This window comes from Stegostoma tigrinum, chromosome 16, assembly GCF_030684315.1.
Source record: "Stegostoma tigrinum isolate sSteTig4 chromosome 16, sSteTig4.hap1, whole genome shotgun sequence".
Classification (NCBI taxonomy): Eukaryota; Metazoa; Chordata; class Chondrichthyes; order Orectolobiformes; family Stegostomatidae; genus Stegostoma; species Stegostoma tigrinum.
Window position 1 is genome coordinate 1,810,312 of NC_081369.1, and position 26,076 is coordinate 1,836,387.

At 42.3% G+C, this 26,076-nt stretch overlaps 1 protein-coding gene across 1 annotated transcript; it reads right to left on the minus strand.

Moving 5' to 3' along the window:
• Nucleotides 1-17,495: 17,495 nt before the first annotated feature.
• On the minus strand, nt 17,496-22,954 carry LOC132210663 (probable G-protein coupled receptor 139). Its single transcript, XM_059651772.1, has 2 exons — nt 22,847-22,954; nt 17,496-18,391 (listed from the first exon to the last, which is right to left on the minus strand). The coding sequence occupies exons 1-2, from the start codon at nt 22,929-22,931 to the stop codon at nt 17,496-17,498; spliced, it is 981 nt and encodes a 326-aa protein (XP_059507755.1). The 5' UTR covers nt 22,932-22,954.
• Nucleotides 22,955-26,076: the final 3,122 nt, after the last annotated feature.

Below are 26,076 nucleotides of genomic sequence, written 5' to 3' on the forward strand. Positions count from 1 at the left end.
CTGGTGACTGTCTCCAAACCAGTATCTATATCAAGCTCACCAACATCCATAGCTCTCTCTACCACACCTCCTCTCGCCCAAATTCCTGCAAGAATGCAATTCCCTTTTCCCAATTCCTTGACCTCCTCTGCATCTGCTCCCAAGTTGGGGTGTTCCACTCCTGCTCATTCCGGACGTTCACCTATTTCAAGGACTGCAACTTCCTGCCATTCCCCGTTCTGGTTATCAAAAATGCCATCAGCTGCATCATTTGTGTCCCCCTGCACCTCTGCCCTCGCATCCCCCTCCCCCACAGACCATCAAAAATAAAGACAGAATCCCCTTGTCCTCAGGTATCAGTAACCTGAGAATCGATGGATCACTTTCCTCCATGTCTGAAATCTGCAATCTGACCCCACGACTCAGTAGATATTTCCCTCCCCACCCCTATCTGCCATTTCTTGGCCCCATACCCAAACCTCCTCCTCATAACCGCCTCCTTGACCGAACACAACCTGCCCATCTTCAGTCCGATCTATCTGGCCATTCCACCTCATTGACCAATCCCAACCACTGTCTGCCTGCACTTACCAATCACCACTTCACTGAACTTCCACAGCCCCACGCTTCCTGTCTATTTATTTCCCAGCTCCCTTACCCCTCCCCCATTTCTAAACAAGCGTCCTAACATCTAACGTCAAATTCCCTGCTCCTCTGATTTTGCCTGTACTGCTGTGTTCCTCCAACTGCACATTGTTATCTCAGGCAAATGCAATAATATCTTTCATTTCATGAGAGCTGGAATACAATACGTACTGCTGTGGCTGTAGAATTTTCTGTTCACTTGCAATATTGTGAAGAGTTTTAGGACCCAAATGTAAGGAAGGAATTGCTGGCATTGGAAGGAGTGCAGAGGAGGTTCACAAGAATGATCCACCGGATGATGTGCTTGTCAGTTGAGGACTCTGGTTCTGTTCTTGATGGAGTTTAGAAAGATGAGGGAGTATCATTGAAATGCACAGAATTTTGAGAGGCCTGAACAGAGTGGTCATTCATAAGATGTTCCCACTTTAAAGTGAGATATGGATCTGACGCTGGAGTCTGAATGTTGGGGTTGGCCCTTTGGGCGTAAGATGAGGAGGATTTTCTTGAGCTGTGGGTGTTAATCTGTGGAATGCATTTCCACAGAAGGCTTTGGAGGCCAAATCATTGAACACATTTAAGACAGAAACGTGTTGGATTACTCGGGTCATAGATATTGCAGGGAAAAGGCAGGAGTGTAGTGTTAAGAAACAAACCAGCCACGATCGAGTGGTCGAACCAACTCAATGGGCTGCAAAACCTCATTGTACTCCTTTATTTGAATGTTTCATGAACTTATTAACCATGAAAAGCAAGTTTGTGCTATGGTCAGACAAGTTGGTTGGCAATATGCAATTCTTCCTCATGCCCCTGCTGGCAAGCAGTAAGAGTGGCTGAGTGTCCTGGCCAGCTGTGCCACAAAAGAGATTGCAAACGATTGCAGAGATTTGCCAATAAATTAGGACCACACCACGAGAAATCCATGGTATCAGAAACAAGGGTGGCAGTAAAGATAGGCGTAGGCATGTCAGAAACAGCAGCAAACCGGTGGACTGGGAGAGATTTAAAATCCAGCAGAGGATCCAGAGTTTAATTCAGAAAGGGAAAATAGGAAATGAGAAGTAAGCTGACAGAAAACATTAAAACAGTCTGCAAAAGCTTGTAAAAGTCTGTGAGTAGAAAAGACGAGTGAAGACAAATGTAGTTTCATTGCAGTTAGAATCAGGTGAATTCATTTTGGACAATGAAGAGATGGCAGGCCAATTAAACAAACATATTTTGATTCTGCCTTTATGAAGGAGGGCACCGATAACCTTCAGGAAATGTTAAGGGACAGAGGGTCAAGCATGAGGGAGGAACTGAAGAAAATCCTTATGAGCCAGGAAAAGGTATTGAGGAAATTGATTGGATTAAAACCTAATAAGTGTCCAGGGCTAGATCCTCTATCCAAGATTAAGGAAGTAGCCCTAGAAATAGTGAATGCATTGGTGATCATTTTCTGGCACTCTACTGGAACTCCAGAAGTGTTCCAAAAGACTGGAGAGTAGCGAATTTTATTCTACTATTTGTTCCAAAAATAGGAGGGCGAGAGAAAATGGGGAATAATAGGCTGGTTAGCATGATGTCGATGGTGGGGAAAATGCTTGAGACAATCATCAAGGATGTAATAACTGAGAATTTGGAATGTGATGACAGGACTGGTCTAAGTCAGCATGGATTGACAAAAGGGAAATTGTGCTTGACAAATCCTTTGGAATTTATTGAGGGTGTGACCACTAATGGTGAATGAGTAAATGTTGTGTGTCTGGACCTCAAACAGGTTTTTGATAAGGTTCCACACAGCAGATTAGTAAAAAAAAATAAAGCTAATGGTATCGGGGTAATGTGTAGACATGGCTAGAGAACTGGATGGCAGACAGGGTGCTGAAAGAAGGAATAAATGGGTCCTTTTCAGGGTAGCAGACAGTGATGATTGGGGTGCTGCATTGTCAGTGCTGGAACATCAGCTGTTCACAATACACATTAATGATTTGGATGAAGTAATTCAATGTCATATATCCAAATTTACAAATGACACTAAACTGGGTGGTATTGTGCTTTGAGGGGGATGCTAGGAGGCTGCAGGGTGATGTGGATTGAATGGTTGAGTGGGCGATATGCAAATGCAATATAATGAGAGGTCACAAATCAGGAAGGCAAATGATTATCTGAATGGTGACAGGTTATGTTAAAAGGTGAGGTGCAATGAGACCTGAGGATCATGGTAGAAAAGTTGATGCAGGGTGGCGAGCAATTGCAACAGCATGTGAGAAAGTCAATGACATTCTGGCCCTCACAAGAGGAATTGGGTGTTGGAGTAATGATGACTTGCTACAGGTATACATGACATTAGTGAGGCTGCACCTTGGGCATCGTTTGCAGTTTTGGCCTCCTCGTCTGAGGAAGGGCATTCTCATTACTGAGGAAGTCCAGGAAAGGGTCAGCAGGCTGATTCCCTGGATATCATGATTGACACATGAGGAAAGATTGGATCAACTGGGCTTGTATTCACTGGATTTGGAAGAATGAAGGGAGATCTCCTAAAAAAAATATAAAATGCTGAGGTGTCTAGATGAGCCAAATGTGGGAAGAATGTTCCCAATGTTGGGGAAGTCGAGAATAAGAGGTCACAGTCTGAAAATAAGGGATAAGCCATTCAGGACTGAAATGAGTGAAGAATGTCTTCACTCAGAGTTGTGAACCAGTGGAATTTCCACCTGCAGGAACCTGTTGGGGGCAGTTCATTGGATCTGTTCAAGAGGGAGCTGCCAGAAGCCCTTGTGGCTAAAGGGATCAACGAACATGTGGAGAAGACAGGAATGAGATACTGTGATTGTTTGATCATCCATGATCATATTGATGGGTGGTGCAGGCTTGACAGGCTCAATGGCCGAGTCAACATCTGTTCTTTCAGCGAGTTTTGAGAAGATTTGTAGCTCAGCTTGAGTCCAGATGTGAGTTTGCTCGCTGAGTTGGAAGGTTAGTTTTCAGACGTTTCGTCACCATTCTAGGTAACATCATCAGTGAGCCTCCGGTGAAGCGCTGGTGTTAGGTCCCACTTTCTATTTATCTGTTTAGGTTTCCTTGGACCCAAGGAAACATAAACAGATAAATAGAAAGCAGGACATAACACCAGCACTTCGTCGGAGGCTCACTGATGATGTTACCTAGAATGATGATGAAACATCTGAAAACTAACCTTCCAGCTCAGCGAGCAAACTCACATCCAGATCAATTCTTTCACCCTGTGTTTTCATTGAAATATTGCCTGCTATTGACCACATGACCAAAAACTCATATTGCAGTTTCTGTGTTGTCGCAGGCATGTAACATTTTAAAGCTGATTAATTCAAGAACAAACAACAACTTGACAGCGACAGTGCTTGAACCCACTTGGCCTTGATCGAGTCGACATGGAGGTGTTTCCACTTGTAGGAGAGACGTGGTCATGGCTTAGAAAGGGTGGATGCTGAGCAGTTTTGTTTTCCATTAGGTGGGGAGACTAGAGCCTGTGTGCACAAACTTAGAATTAGAGTGGATCGATTTAGCACGGAAATGAAGAGACATTTCTTCAGCCAGAGACTGGTGGGCCTATGGAATTCGTCGCCACTACGCGCAGTGGAGGCTGGGATGTTAAATGTCTTCAAGGCAGAGATTGATAAATTCTTGATCTCGCAAGGAATTAAGGGCTATGGGGAGAGTGAGGGTAAGTGGAGTTGAAATGCCCATCATCCATGATTAAGTGGTCGGGTAAACTTGATGGGCCAAATGGCCTTACATCCACTCCTATCTCTTAGGGTCTTATGGACCTGTGGGCAGAGACCTGGAGTGAATGGTTTACCATTCAGAACAGATGCAGAGGAACATCTTCAACAGAAGGTGGTGAATCTGTGGAACTCTTTTCCACAGTTAGCTATGGAGGCCAAGTCATTGACTATCTTTAAGATGGATAGTTGAGGTTTTCATTGGTGAGTGGATTGAAGGTTACAGGGAGTGGGCTGGAGAATGGAGGAGAGAGACATATCATCCATTGTTGAATGATGAAGCAGAATCGAAGGGCCAAATGGGCTAAATCCACTCCTGTATTTTTTAGTTTAATAGTCTAATTGTTCTGGAGAAGTGGCATATTCATCACTTCAAAATAGTGTGATTCATCAATATGAGATTGAGCATTCTGTCATTGAATGGTGAATTGAATTGGATTATGAGTGGACAGTTCTTATGTGTATTGAATGTGGCAAGTTATTTTTTAAGGCCTTACACTTCAGATAGTGTGATATATTATCAGCCGCGTTAAACTGATCATATCATACGATCATGCAATCTCAGTATCCCATTCTGCGAGTGCACCAACAGGGGTGGCACAGTGGCTCAGTGGTTAGTGCTGCTGCCTCACAGCACCACGGGCCGAGGTTCGATTTCAGCCTCGGGTGACTCTCTCTGTGATTTGCATGTTTTCCTCATGTCTGCGTGGATTTCCTCCGAGTAATCTGGTTTCCTCTCTCAGTCTACTGCTCTGTGGGTAAGGCCATTGTAACTTGCCTGTCGTGTTTCGTTGGGTTATGTGGGAATGGGTCTGTGTGGACTTGTTGGGCTGAAGGACCTGTTTCCACACTGTTGGGATTCGAGGATGTCTGTGATCAGCCTACTGTTTCCATAACAGCGAAAGGACGTTGAAAGGTTATATATCTGAGAGTAGACAGCATTGATAACAGATGAGCTGATATTACAAACAAATAAAGTGTGATCATATATGATCACTAAAATGCCTGTGACTCCAGCTTGAAAGCTTGAACAATTTCCTGTATCACAGTGCAATGATCAATTAACTAAACCACACGGTTCCTCTCACTCTCTCATCCAAGCCATCTGAAACAAACTGAAAGTTGTTGCAAGGTGCGAAGGATGAGCCATTTGCAGTTCTCTCCCAAATCCCCTCAACTGACTCACTCATTGTCACACTGTCTTGTTCCTGATGAGCCAAGATACTATTTTAAGGAGTGTATCCATTTCATTGCAAAATGTGCCAGGTAACAGTTTTTAACTGTCCCAGTAATTAAACTTTAGCCACCAGGCCATGAAGCCTTTTCTGAAACTATCCCAGTTTTAAACATGCACTGCCTTTGTGATGCCCTGCATCTCACTGGTGTCCAGGAGATCCCAACTTCCACAATCTTAACACGTCTCATGCCTTGCAAACTTCATTGAATTTGAATTATATCATATTTAATTGAAGATGTAAAGATCAAATGAGCAAAATATCTGCCAAGAAACATTGCCTTGCTTTCATAAGATGTCAGATTTTGATTTTTCTCAGAACATGTCTACTCTGCTCCAGGCTACCTTGGACTGGAATGGACTATACTGGGCAGCTCTTCTAAACGATTCTGACTGTCTCTGGTTTTCCATTCACTTGAGCCTCCAACTGACATTGACTTACCAGACGTAAAAATGCTGTATGTAATAATACCATATGTATATAATGCAGGAATGCTCCTAATGTTTAAGTGTGTAAATGTGCACTTGTGTTGTCAAGGCATACAATACAATGGGTGCAGTGCTGGAAAATGGGACTAGAATAGGTTGTTATTTTTGACTGGCCCAGACTCAGTTGACTGAACGGCTTTTCTCTGTGCTGTGGTTCTCTATGAATGTATGGGTCCACTTCTAACTGGCTCATCTAACTGGTGATTGCTTCTGGGTCCTCCGTCCATTCGTGACTCAAACAAATGCAGCCTGTGTTCAGACTGTGCTTTTGTACACTCTTCTAACTTAGACTGGCTTTATTGAGGTTCTAAACTCACTTGCTCTTCTAAATGACGCTGACTGCCTCTGGATCCTCCTTTCGCGTGTTGCCTCACACTTCTGAATTTACCAGCTTCCAATTCCTTCCAATAAATATTTTAGAATAAGATCAAAATGAATTCTGATAATGACAAAATCAAAAATAAGTGTTCACTGTTTGATAGCCCTGGGAATCAAACGGAAGGGATATTTCAGTTTCAACTGCTCTCAGAAATGACTTTGGGTCACTGTATGGATGCGAGGGTTTGTGCAGCTACTGAGGAGCTGGAGAAGGTATCCAATTGTACCCACAGTAGGCGAAGGTGGAGATAATTTGAATATGAATGCAATTTACTGATGAATGAAACATAAGTCGTCATAACAGGAAGAAACTGCCTGAGGCAGCAAAGTAAAATGACGGACTTTCTGCACCTTTCCATCTCTGTGTCACTGGTCCCTATCTCTGTTTCCACACAGAGCCTCCTGTGGGCTTTAATTGCCATGTAGATGTGTCTGACTGTCTGTCAGTACAATCAAAAGGAATGGAATGGGTGGAGTTAAAAAGTGATGGAGGAGTGCATATGCAGTCCACAGGATTGAAGTATAATATTCTGTTTTTTTTTAATGCAAAACCACTCCAGGTTATTGAATGTATATTCAGGTCTGTATTTCATGAAGCAGGCAATGCTTTCCAACCAGCCCAGTACACTCACTATTACAATAACCACTCTTATTCATGTATTTATCTAAATGCCTTCTGATGTCAGAAATGTACTCTCTTCCAGCATTTCCTCTGGAGGACCATTCGACGACAACCAAACTTCCTCTTAAGTCTTTCTCCTCTCACCATTAAAAATATGTCCACTAGACTTGAAATATACCACCCGAGGGAAAAGTCACATCCATTCACCTTACCTGCACTCCTCCTGACTTCATAAACCTCTGTCTGGTCACCCCTTAAACTCCCATGCTCAAGTGAAAAACATCACAGCCTACCCAGCTTCTCCTGATAACTCACCCCCTCCATTCTTGGCAACATTGTGACAAATCTTTCCTGAACACCCAAGCTTTATTATATTCCTCCTGTAACAGGGTGGACAGAACTCGAGACAGTACTCCAGAAAAGATTGTGCCAATATCCTATCCAACATCAAAAGATGTCCCAACTCCTACATTCAAAGGTCTGAGTAGTGAAAGCAGGGGTGCTATAAAACTTCCTGAAACATCCTGTCTATCATATGACTCAAACCTCAAAGAATTATGTACCTGAGCCACTAGGTTTCTCTGTTCTACAATACAACTCAAGTCTGACGTTTAATTGATAAGCATTGCCCTTGTTTGTTCTATCAAAAGTTAATACATCACAGATCACCAAATCAATCTCCATCTACATGGAACTGGAGGAGCACAGCAGGCCAGGCAGCATCAGAAGAGTGGGAAAGTTGAAGTTTCGGGCTGGGATCCTTCTTTTGAAATGAAGGGTCCTTACCCGAAATGTCAATTTTCCTGCTGTACAGATACTGCTTGGCCTGCTGTGTTCCTCCAGGTCCACACGGTTGTCTCGGGCTTCAGCATCGGCAGTACTTCTCAAGTCTAAACTCCATCCGCCACTCCTCAGCCCACTGACCCAATTGATCGAGGGGTCTGGAATCTCTTTTTTATAAACACACCTTCTTTACTCTTCTCTTAATCACCAATGTTGGTGTCATCTGCAAAATTTCTAATCTCGTTCTCTCTTCTCATCTGAAACTCTTCCATATATGACAGACAAAAATGGAGCCAACACTGTTCACTGTGGAACACAGCTCGTCACAGGCCTCCAGCCTGAAAAAAAACACTCCACCACCACTCTGTCCTGCCATTCAGCCAACTTTGTGTCCACATTTGCAAGATAACCTTGAATTCCATATGATTCAATTTTATTCATTAGCCTACCATGGGGAACATGGCCCAAGTCTTTGCAAGTAAACCTTCTTCACTTATTCAGTCTCGTCTGCTATTACCGAGCTGGGAAAACCAAATGCCTTATCAACACTCTTCTCAATTTGTACCCCTGTCTCTAAAATATATTTTCAACTCTCTTATTCTGTTCCCACATCCCGGGGTGGTTTTGACATTCAACAATTTCCCTCCAATTAGTTGATCCTGTAATTTCTGCCTAAGACCACAATGAATTCAATTTATCCAGAAAGGGCATTGGTCTCAATAGTAAGCAATGTAGTTTTATATCAATCCCAGCCTGAAACTGAGTCAGACATCGGTATCTTCATATTCCTCTGTGCTCACACAGACACTGATATTCTATTCCCATGAATGTCAGCTTAATTGGTAAGTACTTTTGTAATATTCTTCCAAATCTTATTTACTTTATTCAAAATAATGTTGTACACTGACAGTAAACGATTCAGTTAACATTCCAATAATTATATTTTGTCATAAGCATATTGTTACCTGCAGATAAATCAAAACATTACGATTACATAGTCTTAATGTCAAGATTTATAACTGATTCACGAAGGATGGTGCGTTCTTGTATTCAACATGATACTAGCTCATGGCAGACTTTATGCTTCAAAAAGAAGCCACTTATTTTGCATGAAAATATGACAAAACAGTTATATATTGTAACAGTTTTAAGCATAATTTGCAGCTGAGTTGTGCATTTTTGACGAGGCACAAATGTTTGTCAAATTGCAGAACAGTTATCAGTAACTTACTGGGGACTCCAATCGCCCCAAGTACAGGGCAGGAATTGAATTCAGCATCAGTGAGTGTTAGAAGCAGATTCAATGGATACTTCATTCTCAGGAATATGATTAGTCCACGCTTACCTGGAAATGTGATCACAATTTAGATATACAACACACATTCTCCAGCAGTACAATTTGGCTTGATGGTCACTGATTTTATTTTCAGTTCTTTCAACAAACTATCAGTGGCATACAATATCAAAATAAACACTCTTTCTGTGAGAGAGTTGAATGATGGTGAGAAATAAGGATAATTTGAGAATCGCACACACATGAAATGAAAAAGTGGGTCAGTAAAGAGTAAGTAAACAATTGAACTCATTCAAAAGAGAAACAGTTGCAGATCATAAGGAGATACCCCATAAAGCCAAACACAGGGTGGAGATGGAGAAAGATGGAGTTCTTTGGAAGAATAAACATTTGGAGATTGTCAAGTAAATGATAGGATTCATGTTTTTTTTAATAATCGAGTTGTGAACACATTTCAGAGCCAAGTCTAACACAGGATGTACAAAAGAAACACTAAAATAAACAAATGAGACAAATATCGATCAAGAAAATTGAACGTAACACTTTTTTTGATTTTATATAGTGGATTTTAGAATTCTGGAGTAATTATTAGTTTCCTTTTCTTTGCCTAATTATTGCTAGGGCAAACAAGCCACCATGTGAATTGATTCAAACTTTCCACTAAATCTTGTTTTGGGCTGAAAGTGGAACTCAGCAGTTTAGATGAAAACTGGGAATGGTTTAATTCCAGAACTTTGTTCATCCAGTGACCAGCAGTGTGCCACAAGTATCAGTTCTGGGTCCGGAGACAGTTTGAACTGCAGATGCTGTAGAACCTGAGTAACAATGTGTAGAGCTGGATGAGCACAGCAGGCATCAGAGGAGCAGGAAAGCTGACTTCTCTGAAGAAGGGTCCCGACCTGAAACATCAGCTTTCCTGCTCCTCTGCTGCTTGGCATGCTGTGTTCACCCAGCACTACACCATGTTATCTCAGTTCTGGGTCCACTGCTTTTTATCATTTCATGTAAATGTTTGAATGTTGAATGTCGGCGATGTGGTTTGTAATCATAGAATCCCTACTGTGCAGAAACAGGGCCTTTGGCCCACTAAGTCCACTTCAACCTTTGCAGCATTCCACCCAAGCCCATCCCCCTATAACCCATCTAAACTGCACATTCCTGAACGCTACAGGCAACGTAGCATGGCAAATCCTCCAAGCTTGCATATCTTTGGACTATGTGAGGTAATTGGAACACCTGGTGGAAACCCATTCAGCCATGGGGAAAATATACAAACTCCAACAGACAGTCGCCCAAAGGTGGAATTGAACCCAGGCCCTTCACACTGTGAAGCAGAGGGCTAACCAGTGTGCCATCACGCCACCCGAAATTTTACAGGTGCCAAATAAAAATGGAATCGCTGTGAACAGCGAAGAAGGTAGTCTCAGAGCACAATGGGATCTTGATCAGATGGACCAGTGGTCTGGTGACTGGCAGATTGAGTTTAATATAGATAAATGTGTGATGCTACATTTTTGAAAAGCAAATCAAGGCAGTGCGTCAGCACTTAATGGTGAGACCTTGGGAAATGTTGCTGAACAAAGAGACCTTGGATTGTGATTCATTGTTCCTTCAAAATGGAGTCACATATAGATATGACAGAGAAGAATGAATTTGGTATGCTTGTCTTTAATGTTCAGTGCGTTGAGTATAGGAGGTTGGTCGCCATCTTGTGGCTGGAGAGAGAATTGGTCATGCCTCTAGTGGTACAGTGTGTGCAAATTTGGACTTTCTGCTTTCTGAAGGACGTTGCGAAACTTGAAACCATTCAGAAAGGACTGACAAGGATGTTGCCAGCGTTGAAGGTCTTGAACGACAAGGAGAGGCTGAACAGCTTGGGACGATTTTTCCTGGAGCATCGGAGCCAGAGAGGTGACCTTATAGAGGTTTACAATGTGATGAAGGGGATGGATAGGTTAAATACCCTGGGTCATTTCCCTGGGTGGAAGGCGTCAAAAATTAGACATCATCGATTTCAGGTGAGAAGGGAAAAATTGAAACAGGAGTGAAGTGGCGACAATTTCATTCTGTATATATGGAATGAGCTGCCAGAGGAGTTGAAGGACGCTGGTCCATTCGCAACATTTAAAAGGCATTTGGATGGATACGTGAATAGAACAAGTTTCAAGGGTTATGCTGGCAAATGGGATGAGATTTATTTAGGATATCCAGTCAGTATGGAGAAGTTTGACCAAAGGGTGTGTTTCCGTGCTGTACACCTCTACAATTAGAACTCTAGTTCAACAATTTGATCTATATTTAGTGAAGTGGATAAAGTAAGCAAGTAGTTTTTTTTTTCTGATTTTACAGGTCACACAGGTATATCTGCTGATTATACAGGTTGTGGAGAAAGTTTGCTGTGAAGATAGTGATTCTGTTTAGAGATAGGTGAAGTGGTTGGACACAATTTGGGAGACAGAGAGTACAATTTGGCAACAACTTTAAATCGAAGAACATTTTCCAACAGAATGCAGCTGTATAAAAGGATATAATTGCACTGTTTAAGAATAACTAAAAATCACAAATTTTAAAATACTGTGTATGATCTCCGAAAGGCAAACTGCATGTGAACTGTTACTACAAGGCGTGGAGGTGTGGAACTGGGGTTGAGAAAATCAGAAGTGACACAACACCCAGATTATGGACTGTGGCAATTCTATCACTTTTTGAAAAGGTTATTTTGTCCTGGGCATTTCACAGGTAGTAAAGGCTGAGGTGTTGAAGTTTCTCGGTTAAGAAGACTTTCTGCTTTTTTGTTCGAAACAGTTTGACAATGGAAGGGGTGTGGCCTGTCCTTCCAGATTCGGCTTCCTCCTTTTGTTTTGGCTGTAGCAGTGACGAGGTGTTTGAGACCAAGAAAGGCCACATAATTCAGTATAAGTTTTCTCACTGGGACTTTCTCTGAAATCTCTTTTGATGGTGTTCTCTTGTGGATTAGATACTTGCCAATAAGAATCTGTTTGAATTTAACTTTTTGGCAAGGCTTGTGTTTATGGAATGCTATTTTACTGGAACCATTAATTAACAATAGTTACTGCATCTATACAGTTATGTATAAAGGATAAAGGAGAGGTGTGGTGGAAACTCGTTTTCAAATAAACCTGTTGGATTCTGACTTCTCACGTTATTGCAAGGGATATCGGGTACACAATTGGAAGATTTGATACAACTGCGTAACACATTGGCAAGAGCAACTAATGAATCAATAGAGTTTTGACATTCTTTTATTTGAAGTCGGGTATGCTTGTGCGGCCAAGAGTTCAGTCAGCTGTTTCTTGTGGTTAATGTATTGATGATGAGGCGGGGGGAAGAATTAGGAAAATTTCTGCAATGAGATGGTGCATCATCCTGATGGCCAGTATTTATTACCTTCCCTAATTGCTGTGGAGAGGTCAGTTTTGACCTGCTTTTGATAATTACTCTAAAGGCCACAGAAGCATCAGTTAGTTCCAGGACTGTATACACTGGCAGCTTGAACCATTGCAATCCATATTCTGCAGGTAGATCCACAACATCAAGAAGAACTGTGAAAAGGACAGAGAATGAATGGTTACGTGTTTCCATGTGAGGGTGATAAGTGGCGTGAAGGGGAACTTACAGGGTGTGATGTTCCGATATATCTGTTCCCATTGTCCTTTCAGGCAGAAGTGGTTTTGATTTTGGAAGGTGTTGTCTCAGGATCGTTGGTCACTTTCTGCAGTGCTTCTTGAGGATAGGAGACGCTGCTGGTACTGAGCATCAGGGTTTGCGAGAGTCAATATTTATTCACAGATCCATACAGCACAGTAAATGCCCTTCAGCCCAACAGGACTACTCTGACATAAACTGTTTCAAGACTAAAAGAGACTCCGATACCTTTTTTCCAACGTCAAACTTCAGAACTTCCTCATTGTCCCTTTTTTTTCTTGAATTTCAGACCCACATTCTTCTTTACCATTGTGAAGCTGAAGACCGATATTGATTCAACACCCTTCCTATATCCTGTGGCTTCAAACAGGTTGCCCTCTTGGTCCATCATGGCCCTTCTCCTGATCTTGTTAACCTCTTCCCTTTTAACATGTTTATAAAATAGCTGAGGAGTCTCCATAATCATGTTTGCAAGTCCTTTCTCATGCCTCTTTTTGCGCTTTTAATTGCTTTCTTAAGTTCCTTCCTGCACTTCCTGTATTTTTGCAGGCCAAAGCTCATTGCTCCCTTTGGACTTGCAAAAAGCTTTTATCCAGTCTTGAATTGTGTTTATCCGGGAGTCACATGAAACCAGCTTCCATACCAACTGGTTTATCTCAAATCTCAAGATTTCAAAGAGAGGCTCATTCATCATGTGACATCACCTGATAAAGGGGTTGCACTCCACAAGCTTGTGAATTCAGAAATTTGTCGGATGAGAGACTGGTGTCCTGTGGCTCATGACATTGTCCACCCCAGTCCAACACTGGCACCTCCACACCATGAATTACCTTAGACATCCAGAATTCTGAATTTTTTCCAGCTTCATTTACCTGTAAAACGTACTCCCCAGCTACTTTTTGAAATCCCCGCCCGCCAACACCAACTGCTCCACTGTAGAAGTATCCTCAAGGAGTTGTTCTGACAGATCCGGCATTATTTCAACAAAATCTGCCTTAACTCCCCTCCCCCAATCCAAAGCCATCTTTTACGCACCAATATTTTTCTTGTTCAGAACAAATTTGAACTGCAGTGTGTTATCGTTGCTGTCGCCAAAATATTCCCTTCCTGCAACATTGAACACTTGACAAACAAAGTTGTTGGAAAAGCTCAACAGGCCTGGAAGCATCTGTGAAGGTAAAAAGAGGCAACATTTGGGTCAGTGACCATTCTTCAGAACTGGTCAATGGACCCAAAATGATAACTCTGTTTGTTTTTTCTCCTTCAGATGCTACCAGACCTACTGAGCTTTTCCAGCAACTTTGTTGTTGACCCTGACATACAGCATTCGCGGTTCTTTTGGTTTTTATTTCACTTAAAGGAATCAATGGCTTATGGGGAGAGTGCAGGGAAGTGGAGTTCAGATGCCCATCAGCCATAATTAAATGGCAGAGTGGACTCGATGGGCTGAATGGCCTTACTTCAACTGCTATGTCTTATGGTCTTGTGGTCAATCACTCCCCCGGCGTCTTTACCCAGAACCAGATCCTCTATGATGACATGTTGGCCTCGTATGTATTGACAGAAACTCCCCTGGATACATTTGAAGAAATCCATCACGTCTAAATGCTTGACATTATGACTGTGCCAATTCACATTGGGAAAGTTGAAATTCCCTCACTAAATTATCTGTTAATTACTTTTGCAAACATCTGTAAACATCTAATGCTTGCACCTCTATCTCCTACTCAGTCTTTGGGGACCAGGAAAGTCGCTGCCCCCTGTAATCGTAACAGTGCCATAATTCCCTGTGTCAATCTTTACTATAAATTCTGCAGTCTTACCTATTACATGCCTTACATCAAAATAAAGATCATCCAGCCTTAGATTTCTGTCTTGGAACTCAACAAGGCTGAACTCACCATGACTTGCTTCCTTTGTAGCTTCTGGGAGTCCACACTCAGAAGCTACACATTCCACTTTGCTGCCTTCTCATGACTTCTCCTATTTTGTTAGACTGCATATTCTATTAAATGGGTCATGGAAGTGTGAATTCTAACTCCAATGCTTGGCCTATAAAACAAAAAAGATTAAAAAGTTAACCAGTGAATGCAAGTTGACCAGGACTCAAAAACCAGAAACTTTCTCACTCTTGAATTTCTGAACGTAACAGGAGCCATACTTTGGATTCTTGCAATGTCCCTGCAGCTCTTCAATTATTGTGTTGCTCCCCACCTCCCAGCTGTTGCTGCAGCATTTCCTTTCTGCTACTCCAAGTTATATCCCCTTTGGAATATGATGTCAATTAAACAGACTGCATTACTCTGAATGGTGTCACGCTTGACTGTCAGTGGGGATGGTCTCATCCTGACAAGTAAGGAGTGTTCCATCACAATCTCGACTCGTGCATTGTAGATGGTGGACAGGCTTTGGGGTCAGAAAGTGAGTTACTCACTACAGTATTCCTACCCTCTCTTCCCTCGCTGTTGTTTGCACTGCATTTATATGATGAGCCCAATTAACTCTCTGGTCAGTCATAAACCCCTGGTTGTTCATTATGGAGGGATTTGTGATGATAGTACCATTGAATGTCAAGTGTCAGTGATTAGATTTTCTGTTATTGGTGATCATTTTTGCCCCACATTTGTAGTGCAAATGTTGTTTTCCACTTGTAGACCAAGTCTGTATCATAATCTTTCTCAATCCTAGTGCTTGTGTGCTACAAAGAGTGGGATAAATAATGTCTGTGCATGGCCAGGAAATATATGGCTTAAATGAACAGGTAGACTGTTGTGGTGGATGCCATCTGAGTGCTGCAAACCTGTTGACAGTTGTTATTTCATGGTATAAACAACAGGGTGTACTGTCTCATTGGACAGACATCTCTAGATCTAATTTCGAGGAAGCAGTTTCATCCATTGCATGTGGCCAGTCATTAGATTGGAAAGCATCCTGTCCAAATGCATCATCACTTAGTCTGGCAACTGCTCTGCCCAGCCAGCAACAAAAAGCAGCGTTCCTTCATTGTCATGGTCAACACTTCCGAGGACCTCAAAAGCAGCAAATATAATCAGAGGCTCTCCCACCCTGTTATAATCCCTCTCATTTTCCATCAACAAGAGATAAAGGTTGAAAGCATGAAGCAACAGATTTCGGCACAGCTTCTTCCCTGCAGTTATCAGACTAACAAGCAGACCTCTCCTGTATTAATCTTTTCTACACACTTGCTCTCTGGCTGTAACACTATATTCTGCATTCTGTGCTATGAGCCTGATGTACCTATGTAAGTTATGATTTGTCTGGATAGCACGAAATACAATACTTTTCACTCACTCTCTTGGTACATGTGACAATAAAAAATCAAATCTGATCATGACTGTTCATTGACATTATTGCCCAAAGCCTGTTCTGCCCACTTATTCCTTGATGTCTTTACAGTAAGAACAGAAAAGTAAAGTAGAACTTTCTTGAAAGTCCTGCAGAAAGCAGAGACAGAGATAAGGGAGAAGAGACCTGAACATTCACCTACTAGGTGCTTTGGAGGGAGAAGACACATGTAGCAAGTTGTTGTGCGTTTCAAGTGAGTGTGTATAAATCAAAGCACAGTTAGCGTATAGTAATAAGTTCTTTCTGCCCTTTCCTATGCAAATAGCCATGTTACATTGTGTTTTCCAATTATCTGGGACTTACCTTGAATCTAAAATTAGTTGAAGAGGATTACCGATCCATCCAATATCTCTGTAGTTATTTATCTTTGGGCCCCAGGATTCAGTATTGAGTTGTAAATTAGGCGCATGTTGAAGGGGTTTGTGATAACATAGTTTGAGGTTAAACGAACACAGCAGGCCTAGCAGCATCAGAGGAGCAGGAAAGTGGACATTTTAGGTCAATACCCTTCTTCATTTGAAGGTTTGTGATGTTGTGTTCAGGATTATCTGCTCATACCAGCAATTAGGAATTTCTGTTAAGAGGTGAGTCCACTGAACTAGAGTCTGCTTTTCAGAACCATTCAACGGGAATTGACTGGAAGTAGACAAGACCATGATATGCTTAATGGGAAGAAAATATTGCACTGATATAATTGTAATAGCCAGAAAACCCAAGTGGAAAATAATTGGAAAGTGAAATAGAAGGAAGCTTGGAATCAAAAATTTACTCTGTTATACTGTGGACTGGCTTATTGACAGGATGGTGGCGGTTGATGCAAGAGTCACTTTCAGAGCGGAAATAGATTAGACCTTGAATAGAAAAATGAATAAAGAATTTCTCCGATCTCTGATCTCTGTTCGATGGGCAAAACCCTGGTGCTCTGTGTTGTTGTCTGAGTGGGTGGCATGTTGGCTGAGTGGTTAGCACTGCAGTCTCACAGCACCAGGGATTTGGGTATGATTGCACCCTCGGGAAACTGTCTGGGTGGAGTTTGCAATTCTCACCGTGTCTGCATGAGTTTCCTCCCACAGTCCAAAGATGTGCAGGCGAGGTGGATCAGCCAAGCTAAATAACTCATAGTGTTCAGGGGTGTGTGGGTTATAGGGGGATGGATCTGTGTGGGATGCTTCAAGGGGCAGTGTGGACTTGTTGGGCCGAACAGCCTGTTTCCACACTGTAGGCTACCTAATTAATATTCAGCTCAGCTATTTAAAAAAGATTTCTGAGATGGAGCCGAAATCAACTCCACGAAAACAATTACATTGACTGTTTGGATCTGAGAATCAGAGTGAAAGGGAGCTTCACAACCGCTTTTAGCTGCTCTCGGAATTGTGTCTGGGTCACTGTGTATATGCAAGTGTTTGTGCAAGTACTGAGGAGCTGCAGCAGGTATGCGATGGTACCTGCTGCTGGGGAAAGTGGAGGATAATCAAACAGTGATGCAATTCTTTGACAAAGGAAACATATATTATAAGGGGTCCACAAAATAATGAAGCTGCCTGAGATTGTAAAGAGTAAAATGATGGATTTTCTGCGTTTGTCCATCTCTGGGTCACTGGGCTTCTCGCCGGCACTGTCCTTCTGGAGTCTTCTGCGGGCTTTGCTTGCTATGAAAACATGTCTGACAGTCAGAGTGTTCAAAACAAGAATAATAATGAATGGCAGTAAAGGGGATAGTACACGATGGAACATAGCATAAGTCATCCAGAATATTGAAGTGTAATAGTCTGGTTTTATGACACAAAACCACGGCAGGTTGTTGAAGATATACTTGGATTGGAACTTGAAATACCAGGGAATGCTTTCAATATAGCTCAGCACACTCACTGTTGCAATAACCATGACCGCAGTTTTCTCTGTGCAGTATTTGGTTTTCAGCTTCTGGCAGCAAATGGCCACAAATCGATCAAAGGTGAAAGCAATGGTCAGCCAGACGGAATTCATTGTGGTCGCAGGAATGAGCATCGTAACCAAACCACAGACATATGTAATATCGAGGAAAGACACTGGGAAATACATTATAAGCCACCTCAGCATCACATCAGTTATAACAACAAGGAAATCAGCTGCTGCCATTGCTATCAGGTAGAACGTGATGCATCTTGAGAGACCACAGTTCCTCCACGACAGAATCACAATCGCCAACAAGTTAACTTGAACACATAAAGAAAACCAGAGATAATGGGACCTGCAGATGCTGGAGAATCCAAGATAACAAAGCGTGAAGCTGGATGAACACAGCAGGCCAAGCAGCATCTCAGGAGCACAAAATCCAATATTTCGTGCCTGGACCCTTCAGAGAGTTCTTGGCCTGAAAGGTCAGCTTTTGGGCTCCTGAGATGCTGCTTGGCCTGCTGAGTTCATCCAGCCCCTCACTTTGTTCACACAAAGAAAACTAGGTGGCCGCATTTAATACATGACTTTAACCAGGGTTTCTGCTGAATCTGCGGCATCAAACATATTGTTAACTTAAATTTTATTCCACAAGTGTTTTCCACAGGCATTTTTTTGAGAACATTATCACTCTTTGTAATTGTAAGGAACCGACATACGATCAAGTTCAAAAAAGTAAGAAATCTCAAATATTACACTGCAGACAATGTCACAGGCACCACTGTCACAAAAGTCAACAGGCAATAGTTGCTGGAGTAGGCCATTCGGCCCTTCGATCCAGCACCACCATTCATGATGATCGTGGCTGATCATCCACAATCAGTATCCATAGTCACCATCCCAGGATATGCCCTGTACTACTGGCACAACTGACCTCACACAGGTGGCAACACAGTGGTAAATGATGAGAAGGGTTTTGTCCCTGGAAGTCCAAAACATTGACTCTGGATGTCTTCGAGGCTCAGAATCAGATTAAACATGGGCATAGAGACATGCCAATTATTACCACATTCTGCTCTTACTCAGATTTTGAATTTGCATCCTTCAATAATGAACACTTCCAGGGAGGGCTCAGGATGGCAAGTGTGGAAAAGGTAATCTGGCTGGGGAAATTCAATGTTCCCTACCAACATTACCTCAGCCCGACACATCAAGCTGTTCAAGGTCCAAAAGTACATAACTGCTAGAACGTGCCTACGGTGAGTGATGATGGAACCAGCAAATCAGGGGAAAAGTATACTTTACCTCATCCTTGTCAATCTGCTGGCTGCATAGGCTTCAGTCCATGAAAATAACTATAAGGGTGACCACTGCACAGTCCTTGTGGAAAATAAATGCCACATGCACATTGAGAATACCCTCCATGTTGAATCGCACTATCATGATGCGGAATGAGATGTCAAACAGTTCTATCAACTGAAGAATGGGATTCTGTGAGGCATCATCAGCTACAGATTCATACCCTTAAAACAAATTGTTACCTCATGGCCCAGCACATCCACCACTGTACCATTTCCATCAAGCCTGAGGATTAGCCCTCGTTCACTGGAGCGTGGAGGACAGCATGACAGGAGCAGGACCAGGCATTCCAGAAAATGAGGTGTCAATCGGGCGAAGCTATCAAACAGGAACACATGTGTACCATACAGCATAAGCAACATGTGGCAAAGAGCTAAGTGATCCCACAATCGATTAAGCAAATTGATCACATATCAAATTTGAAAGAAAACAAACTTAAGGTGTAGGAGGCTATACAAATATTGCCGTCTTCCATGATGGAAGAGCTTAGCTCTTCAGTGGAAAAGATAAATCTGAAGTATTCATATCAAACATTGGCCAGAAGTTCCAAGATGAGATCCATCTTGGCCTGCCGCAGTGATCCCCAGCATTATAGCTGACTGTTTTTAGCCACTTTGATTCACTCTACATGATATCAAGGAACAATTGGAAGCATTGGAGGCTGCAAAGGACACAGGTTCTGAAAGCAATACCGTAGTCATGCTGAACATTTCTGCGACCAAACCCCAGCCATGCTGATTCAGTTCAGTGATAGCATTGACATTCACATGACAATGTGGAAAATTGCCTGGCAGTGTTTGATTATGCAAAAAGCAGAACAAATCCTCGACATCGAAGTGAAAGAAGTTATCACCAACAGTGCTATCATCGGCACTTGTGAACCACCGATTTGTTCACCGATGCCCAGTTTGTATTCTGCCAGATCTGCTCTGCTCCTGAATTCAAAAGTGGATGAAAAGAGCTGAATTCGAGGTGAGGTGACCATGCCAGCCTTTGATGTCAAGGCTTCATTTGACCAAGTGCGGCTGAAGGACCCTTTCTGCCGCAATGAGCCACTTAAATAGAATACATGGAAGGAGTCAAATTTTCTATGATGATTGTCTGGACTGCATACATGAATTTCTGTCATTTTTTTCAGTCCTGGGCAGAGCAATTGCCATACGAGGCCATCATGTACTCCAACAGAATACTTTCAATGGTGCATCAGAAGTATGGACGTGCCAAATTTCCTGAGCTGCCTGACGAAGAAGTGGCTTTGTTGTGCCTACTTGGCTGTTGCACTTATATTGAACGTCTAGGACAGTTCATTGATTATCGCCACACTAAGACAACTTGATGCTCTTCACTGTCTCAACCTCAAGTCCCTTGATTGTAGATGGAGTCGTGTTGTCTTTCTTTCTTTCTGATGTTGATGATCAGTTGTTTCATATTTCCAACATGAATAGACAGGATGATTTTCTTTGCACCACTTCATCGTGCCCTCAATCTCCCTTCTGTACTTGGATTTGTTATTGTTAGGTTTGCATCCCGCTAAGGTGGTGTCATCAGTGAATTTGTAGATTGCATTCATTCAGAGTTTGGCAACACAGTCGTAGGTGCACAGGGAGTACAGGAGGGGGCTGAGTACACCTCCTTGAGGAGCTCTCAATGTTGAATGTTATAGTGGAGTAGGTACCGTTATCTACCATCACTGTGGCCTGTGGGTCAGGAAGCTCCAGATCCAGCTGCAGAAAGCAGAGCTGAGACCAAGGCCTCTCAGTTTTGAGATGAGTCTGGTGTTCCTCAGTGTTCTCGGTCGAAAAGCTGCTTTATCAATGACCTTCCCTCCATCAGACCAGAAGTGGAGATGTGCAAATCAGCAAACAATGTTCAGCACCTTTCACAATTCCTCAGATACTGAAGCCATCTATTTTCAAATGACAAGAAATACAATGGCTACAAGACTTCTGCCCACAGGGAGTGGTGCGTAGGCAGAATAGGCTGCCAGGGCAAGTGGTTGAGGCAGACACAATAGTGACGCTTATAAAAATACATTTGGATATGTACAAGGATGGGAAAGATGGGCAATTGGAATGAGCTGAGCGGGCAACATAATCCATGGACCAGTTTGGGACAAAGAGCCTGTTTATATGCTGTATTACTGTATGAATCCACAACTGTGTAAGAGCAAATCAGAGACTAAAATGCTGCAGTGAAAAACGTGCCTCCTGACCTCCAAAGCCTGTCCACCATCTACAATACACAATTCAGGAATGAGATGGAACACTCCTCACTTGACTGGATGGGTACAGTTTCAACATAACTCAGGCTTGATGCCATCGAGGAGGTTGTTTTATCCTTGTTTGGAATCGCATCCACAAGCATTTAGTCCCTTCACTGCCAATTTCTTGTAGCTGAAGAGTGTATCATCTGCAAGATGCACTGCAGAAATTTGTCAAAGATCCTTTGACCACACCCTCCAAGACCACGACTACATCCATTCAGAACCATTGAGCAGACACGTGGGAACATCAATCCGAGCTAGTTCCGTCCTAAGCCAGTCGCCATCTTGATTGGAAAATTCGTCACTATTCCTTCACTGTTAATGGGTCAAAATCCTTCAAATTTCAACTGGGAGTCAAATACAACACATGAACTACAATGTCAAAGACCACCACCCTCTCAAGGGCATAGTAGGGATGGGCAATAACCGTTGGATATGTACAACATCGATGTTCCATGCGGGAAAAGAGAAAGTACTTTGGTACTGAACAAAGCAGAGAAGAGCATGAGTTGCCAATCAGCATTCGAGTCTGAGAACCCCCATGGATGCAATAACGGCGAAGCAGGTTGTGGTGTGAATTTCACTAAGCTGTATGCCCCTAAGGTTTGAATTTGCTATTCGTCAAAATGTTTTTCAGCATAACTCACTGCCAAGAATGAAGTAGCTGCCAATGATCACTAAATTATAAGCTGTTATGATTTATTTTTCATTCAAATACACTATTTTCTTCTAAGATATTGGTTCTTTTCACAAGGTTGCACGTTTCCACGTCTAATCAATGACCATTGGCTGTTTCCTTTATTTGAATGTAGAATAAATTATCAGAAATAGTTTTCATTGCAGGTAAAAATTAGAAGTTTTGAAATCAGCAAATTCAGTTTTGTTACACTAGTCAAACTGCACAATCACTCTTAAAATTATGAAGGAGTGTCGTGAAGTTTTTATATTAAATGCCATTACATTTGATTAAGGTTTCCTGATTGCTCCGTAGCTGTTTTTGAAAAAAAAATTTTAAAATTGAATGAATAACTTAGGAAAGAGAAAACCATGTAATAAGTGGCAATTTTGTTGAGCAACATTGTTGCCCCGACACAGTTCATTCTCTAACAGAAACGGCTAAGGAAATATACAGAAGTGGACAGATGTTACTTACCAGACACTCCAAGAACCACAAGCACGGGACAGTAAACAAACTCAACATCAGCAAGTGTTGGTAGTGCATTGAAAGGATACTTCATTTTCTTTGTCAAATGCTGCAACCTTCACTTGAAACTGTAACGAATTCAACACATTTATGTACACAACAAAGAATTCCTCCATGGACATAATTAGGTCAATGTTACTTACAGTCTAATGAACAAACAGAAGATAAATCTCCAAAGTAATGGTATTGGAATAGACAGTACAAATATCTAATGTGCACTGGGATCACAGAAACACAAGTCAGCCAGAAAAATCAGCAAAAGCATCTGTGTGAATACAAAGAACAAAGAAAATTACAGCACAGGAACAGCCACTTCAGTTTACCAAGCCTGCGCCAATCCAGATCCTCAATTAACCCTGTCGCCTATTTTCCAAGAATCTGTATCCCTCTGCTCGCTGCCTACTCACATATCTGTCCAGATACATCTCAAATGATGATGTCGTGCCCAACTCTACAACCTCTGCTGGCAATATGTTCCAGGCACCCATCACCCTCTGCATAAACAACTTACCACGCATATCTCCCTTAAAATTTTCCCTTCTCTCATTGAAATTGTAACCCTGAGTAATTGAGTCCCTCTCTCTGGTGAGGGGCGGGGGCGGGCAGGGGGAAATGCTGCGTGTCATCCAGCCTGTCTGGATGTCTCATGATTTTGTATAGGTTAATCATGTTCCCCCTCCACCTCCATCTTTCTAATGAGTATAATCCTAATCTACTCAAACTCTTTTCATAGCTCGCGCACTCCGTACCAGGCATCAACCCTGTGAACCTTCTCTGCACCATATCCAAAGTGTCCACATCCTTTTTGTCATGTGGCAACCAGAATTGTACACAGTATTCCAAATGTGGTCGTTTACAACTGGAACATGACATGTCAAGTCTTGTACAAAATACCCTGTCCAATGATTGAAAGCATGCCATATGCCTTCTTGACCATGCTATCGACCTTGCGTTGCCACCTTCAGGGTACAATGGACCTGAACACCCAGATCTCTCTGTGCTACTCCACCAATCATGGTGTCATCTGCTAACTTGCTAATTAGGGGACAACTTCAGCAATTCTGCTGTCATCCTGGAACACTCCCGTGCCCAAGGATGCTGCAAAGATATCTAAGGCCCCAGCTCTTTCCCCTCTCGCTTCTCTTAGCAAACTGGGACAGATCCCATCCATACCTGGGGACATGTCCACCCTAATGCTTTTTTAGAATACTCAACACTTGTGCCTGCCTTATGCTGACTTGACCTTGAGTAATCAAACATCGATACCTAACTTCAACATCCGTCATGTCCCTCTCCACAGTGAACACTGATGCAAGGTACTGATTAAGAGTCTCACTCATTTTCTCTGACACCTCGCATAACTTCCCTCCTTTGTCCTTGAGTGGGCCAACCCTTTCTCTAGTTATCCTCTTGCTCCTTATATATGAATAAAAGGCTTTGTGATTTTCCTTAAGCCTGTTTGCTCCTTCCGTCCCTCTTAATTCATCATTTCAAGTGGATCCAACTCCTGAGTTTGCAGCACTGAAATTCAAGGAGCCGGAAATGTGATGAAAATTACACAGTTCTCTGAAAGAATGGAAAGCTGAAAACATTTGCAAGCCAGGCACCATCCATGCAGAGAAGGAGAGGACATTTCATGATAGTCAATTATCAGATTAGCCTTTAATCAATCAGGAAAAATACCTTCAATTCCACATTTAAACAATACTCGGCAGTTATTATGACCTGAAGCATTTTCCGTACAATGCCCCTCCCGATCAATTGTTGTCCAAGTTGCAGTCTCCCCTCGTGCATGTAAATTTTCTCTTCAATTTGCTTTACAATTTTGTGTGAATTGTCTTGCTAAGTGCACAATTAAAAGCAACAACAGAATGAATCATTTTCCAGCAATGTTTGAGGCTGAAATTTGATTTTGTTTTCTGGATTTTTTGCAGTCACATGTACCGAAGTACAGTGAAAAGCTTTGTTTTGCAAGCAATGCAGGCAGATCGTAAAGTGCTAAGACAGAGCTCTGCATGCAAATTGATGAATGCACAGGAGCTGCACAAAGCAAGATCAACATTAACAGGATCACCAGTAATTGAAGCTCGAGATGTCCATTCAGAAGCCTAATAATACCAGGTTAAAAAAAAAACTATTTTTGAACCTATTGTATGTTTTGCCTTTGAAATTTGAATTGGGGTGGTGAGGGATACGTCCAGTAGCTTCAGCATGTTGTCTGAGGAGATGGTTTTAGTGGGGTTTTGTTCTCGTTCTTGTTCTGGTACGCTGTCATTGTTTTCTTTGCTCGTGGTATGTCTATTGATGTGAATAGGGCAGTGTCATCAATGGCTACCAGGGTCTCATCACCATTTGTCATTCTGATATTGATGGAGTTGAGGAATTCTTGGGTTGGCTGGGTTGAGTTAGGGGACTTGTTGAGTTGGTGCCTCAGCTTCTTTCACAGTTCTTGTCTAATCTGTGTGATGACATGTCTGCCAGGGAGACTATGGGTCTAAGGCGTGTTTCTGGTCTGTATACGTTGTGCGTCCGTTGTGTGTTTAACCAAAACACAATGCCTCACACCTATCCAAATCCATTTTCCAGTCCTCAGCAATTTGACCCAATTGATCAACGTATCTGTGTAACCTTAAAAAAGTCTTCTTTCCTGCCCAGTCAAACACCAGTTTTGTCACAAATCACAAAATTACCAACCAAACGTTCTACGCTCTAGCCTAAATCCCTTACATAAATGACAAACAAAAATGGAATCAACACTGATCACTGAGGAACACTGCTGGTCACAGGCTTCCAGCCTGAAAAACAACACCCCACCACCACTCTCTGTGTCCAGCCATGAGGCCAACTTTGTATCCAGTTGGCAAGATGACCTTGAACACAATATGATTCAGTTACTAATTAGTCTGCTACAGAGAACATTGTCAAAGGCTTTACCAAAGTAAACCTTCTTCACTTATTCACTCTGTTCTACCATAACTGAGCAAAGAAAACCAAGTGCATTATCAACAGTCTTCTCAATTTTCACTCCCATCTTCAAAATATATTTCAGACTTCTGTTCCATTCCCACTTCTCCGGGTCATTCTGGCATTTTACAACTTGTGACCAATTTGTGTCCAAGTATGTGATCCTGTATTTCCTGCCTCAGACTGTTTGAATTCAATTTACCCGGAATGAGCAT

Coding starts and splice junctions, on each gene's coding strand:
- LOC132210663 (XM_059651772.1), bottom strand. CDS start 22,931: ATGAAGTATCCTTTCAATGCACTACCAACACTTGCTGATGTTGAGTTT. Junction 18,392..22,846: donor TGTGGTTCTTGGAGTGTCTG/GTAAGTAACATC, acceptor TATGTGTTCAAG/TTAACTTGTTGGCGATTGTG.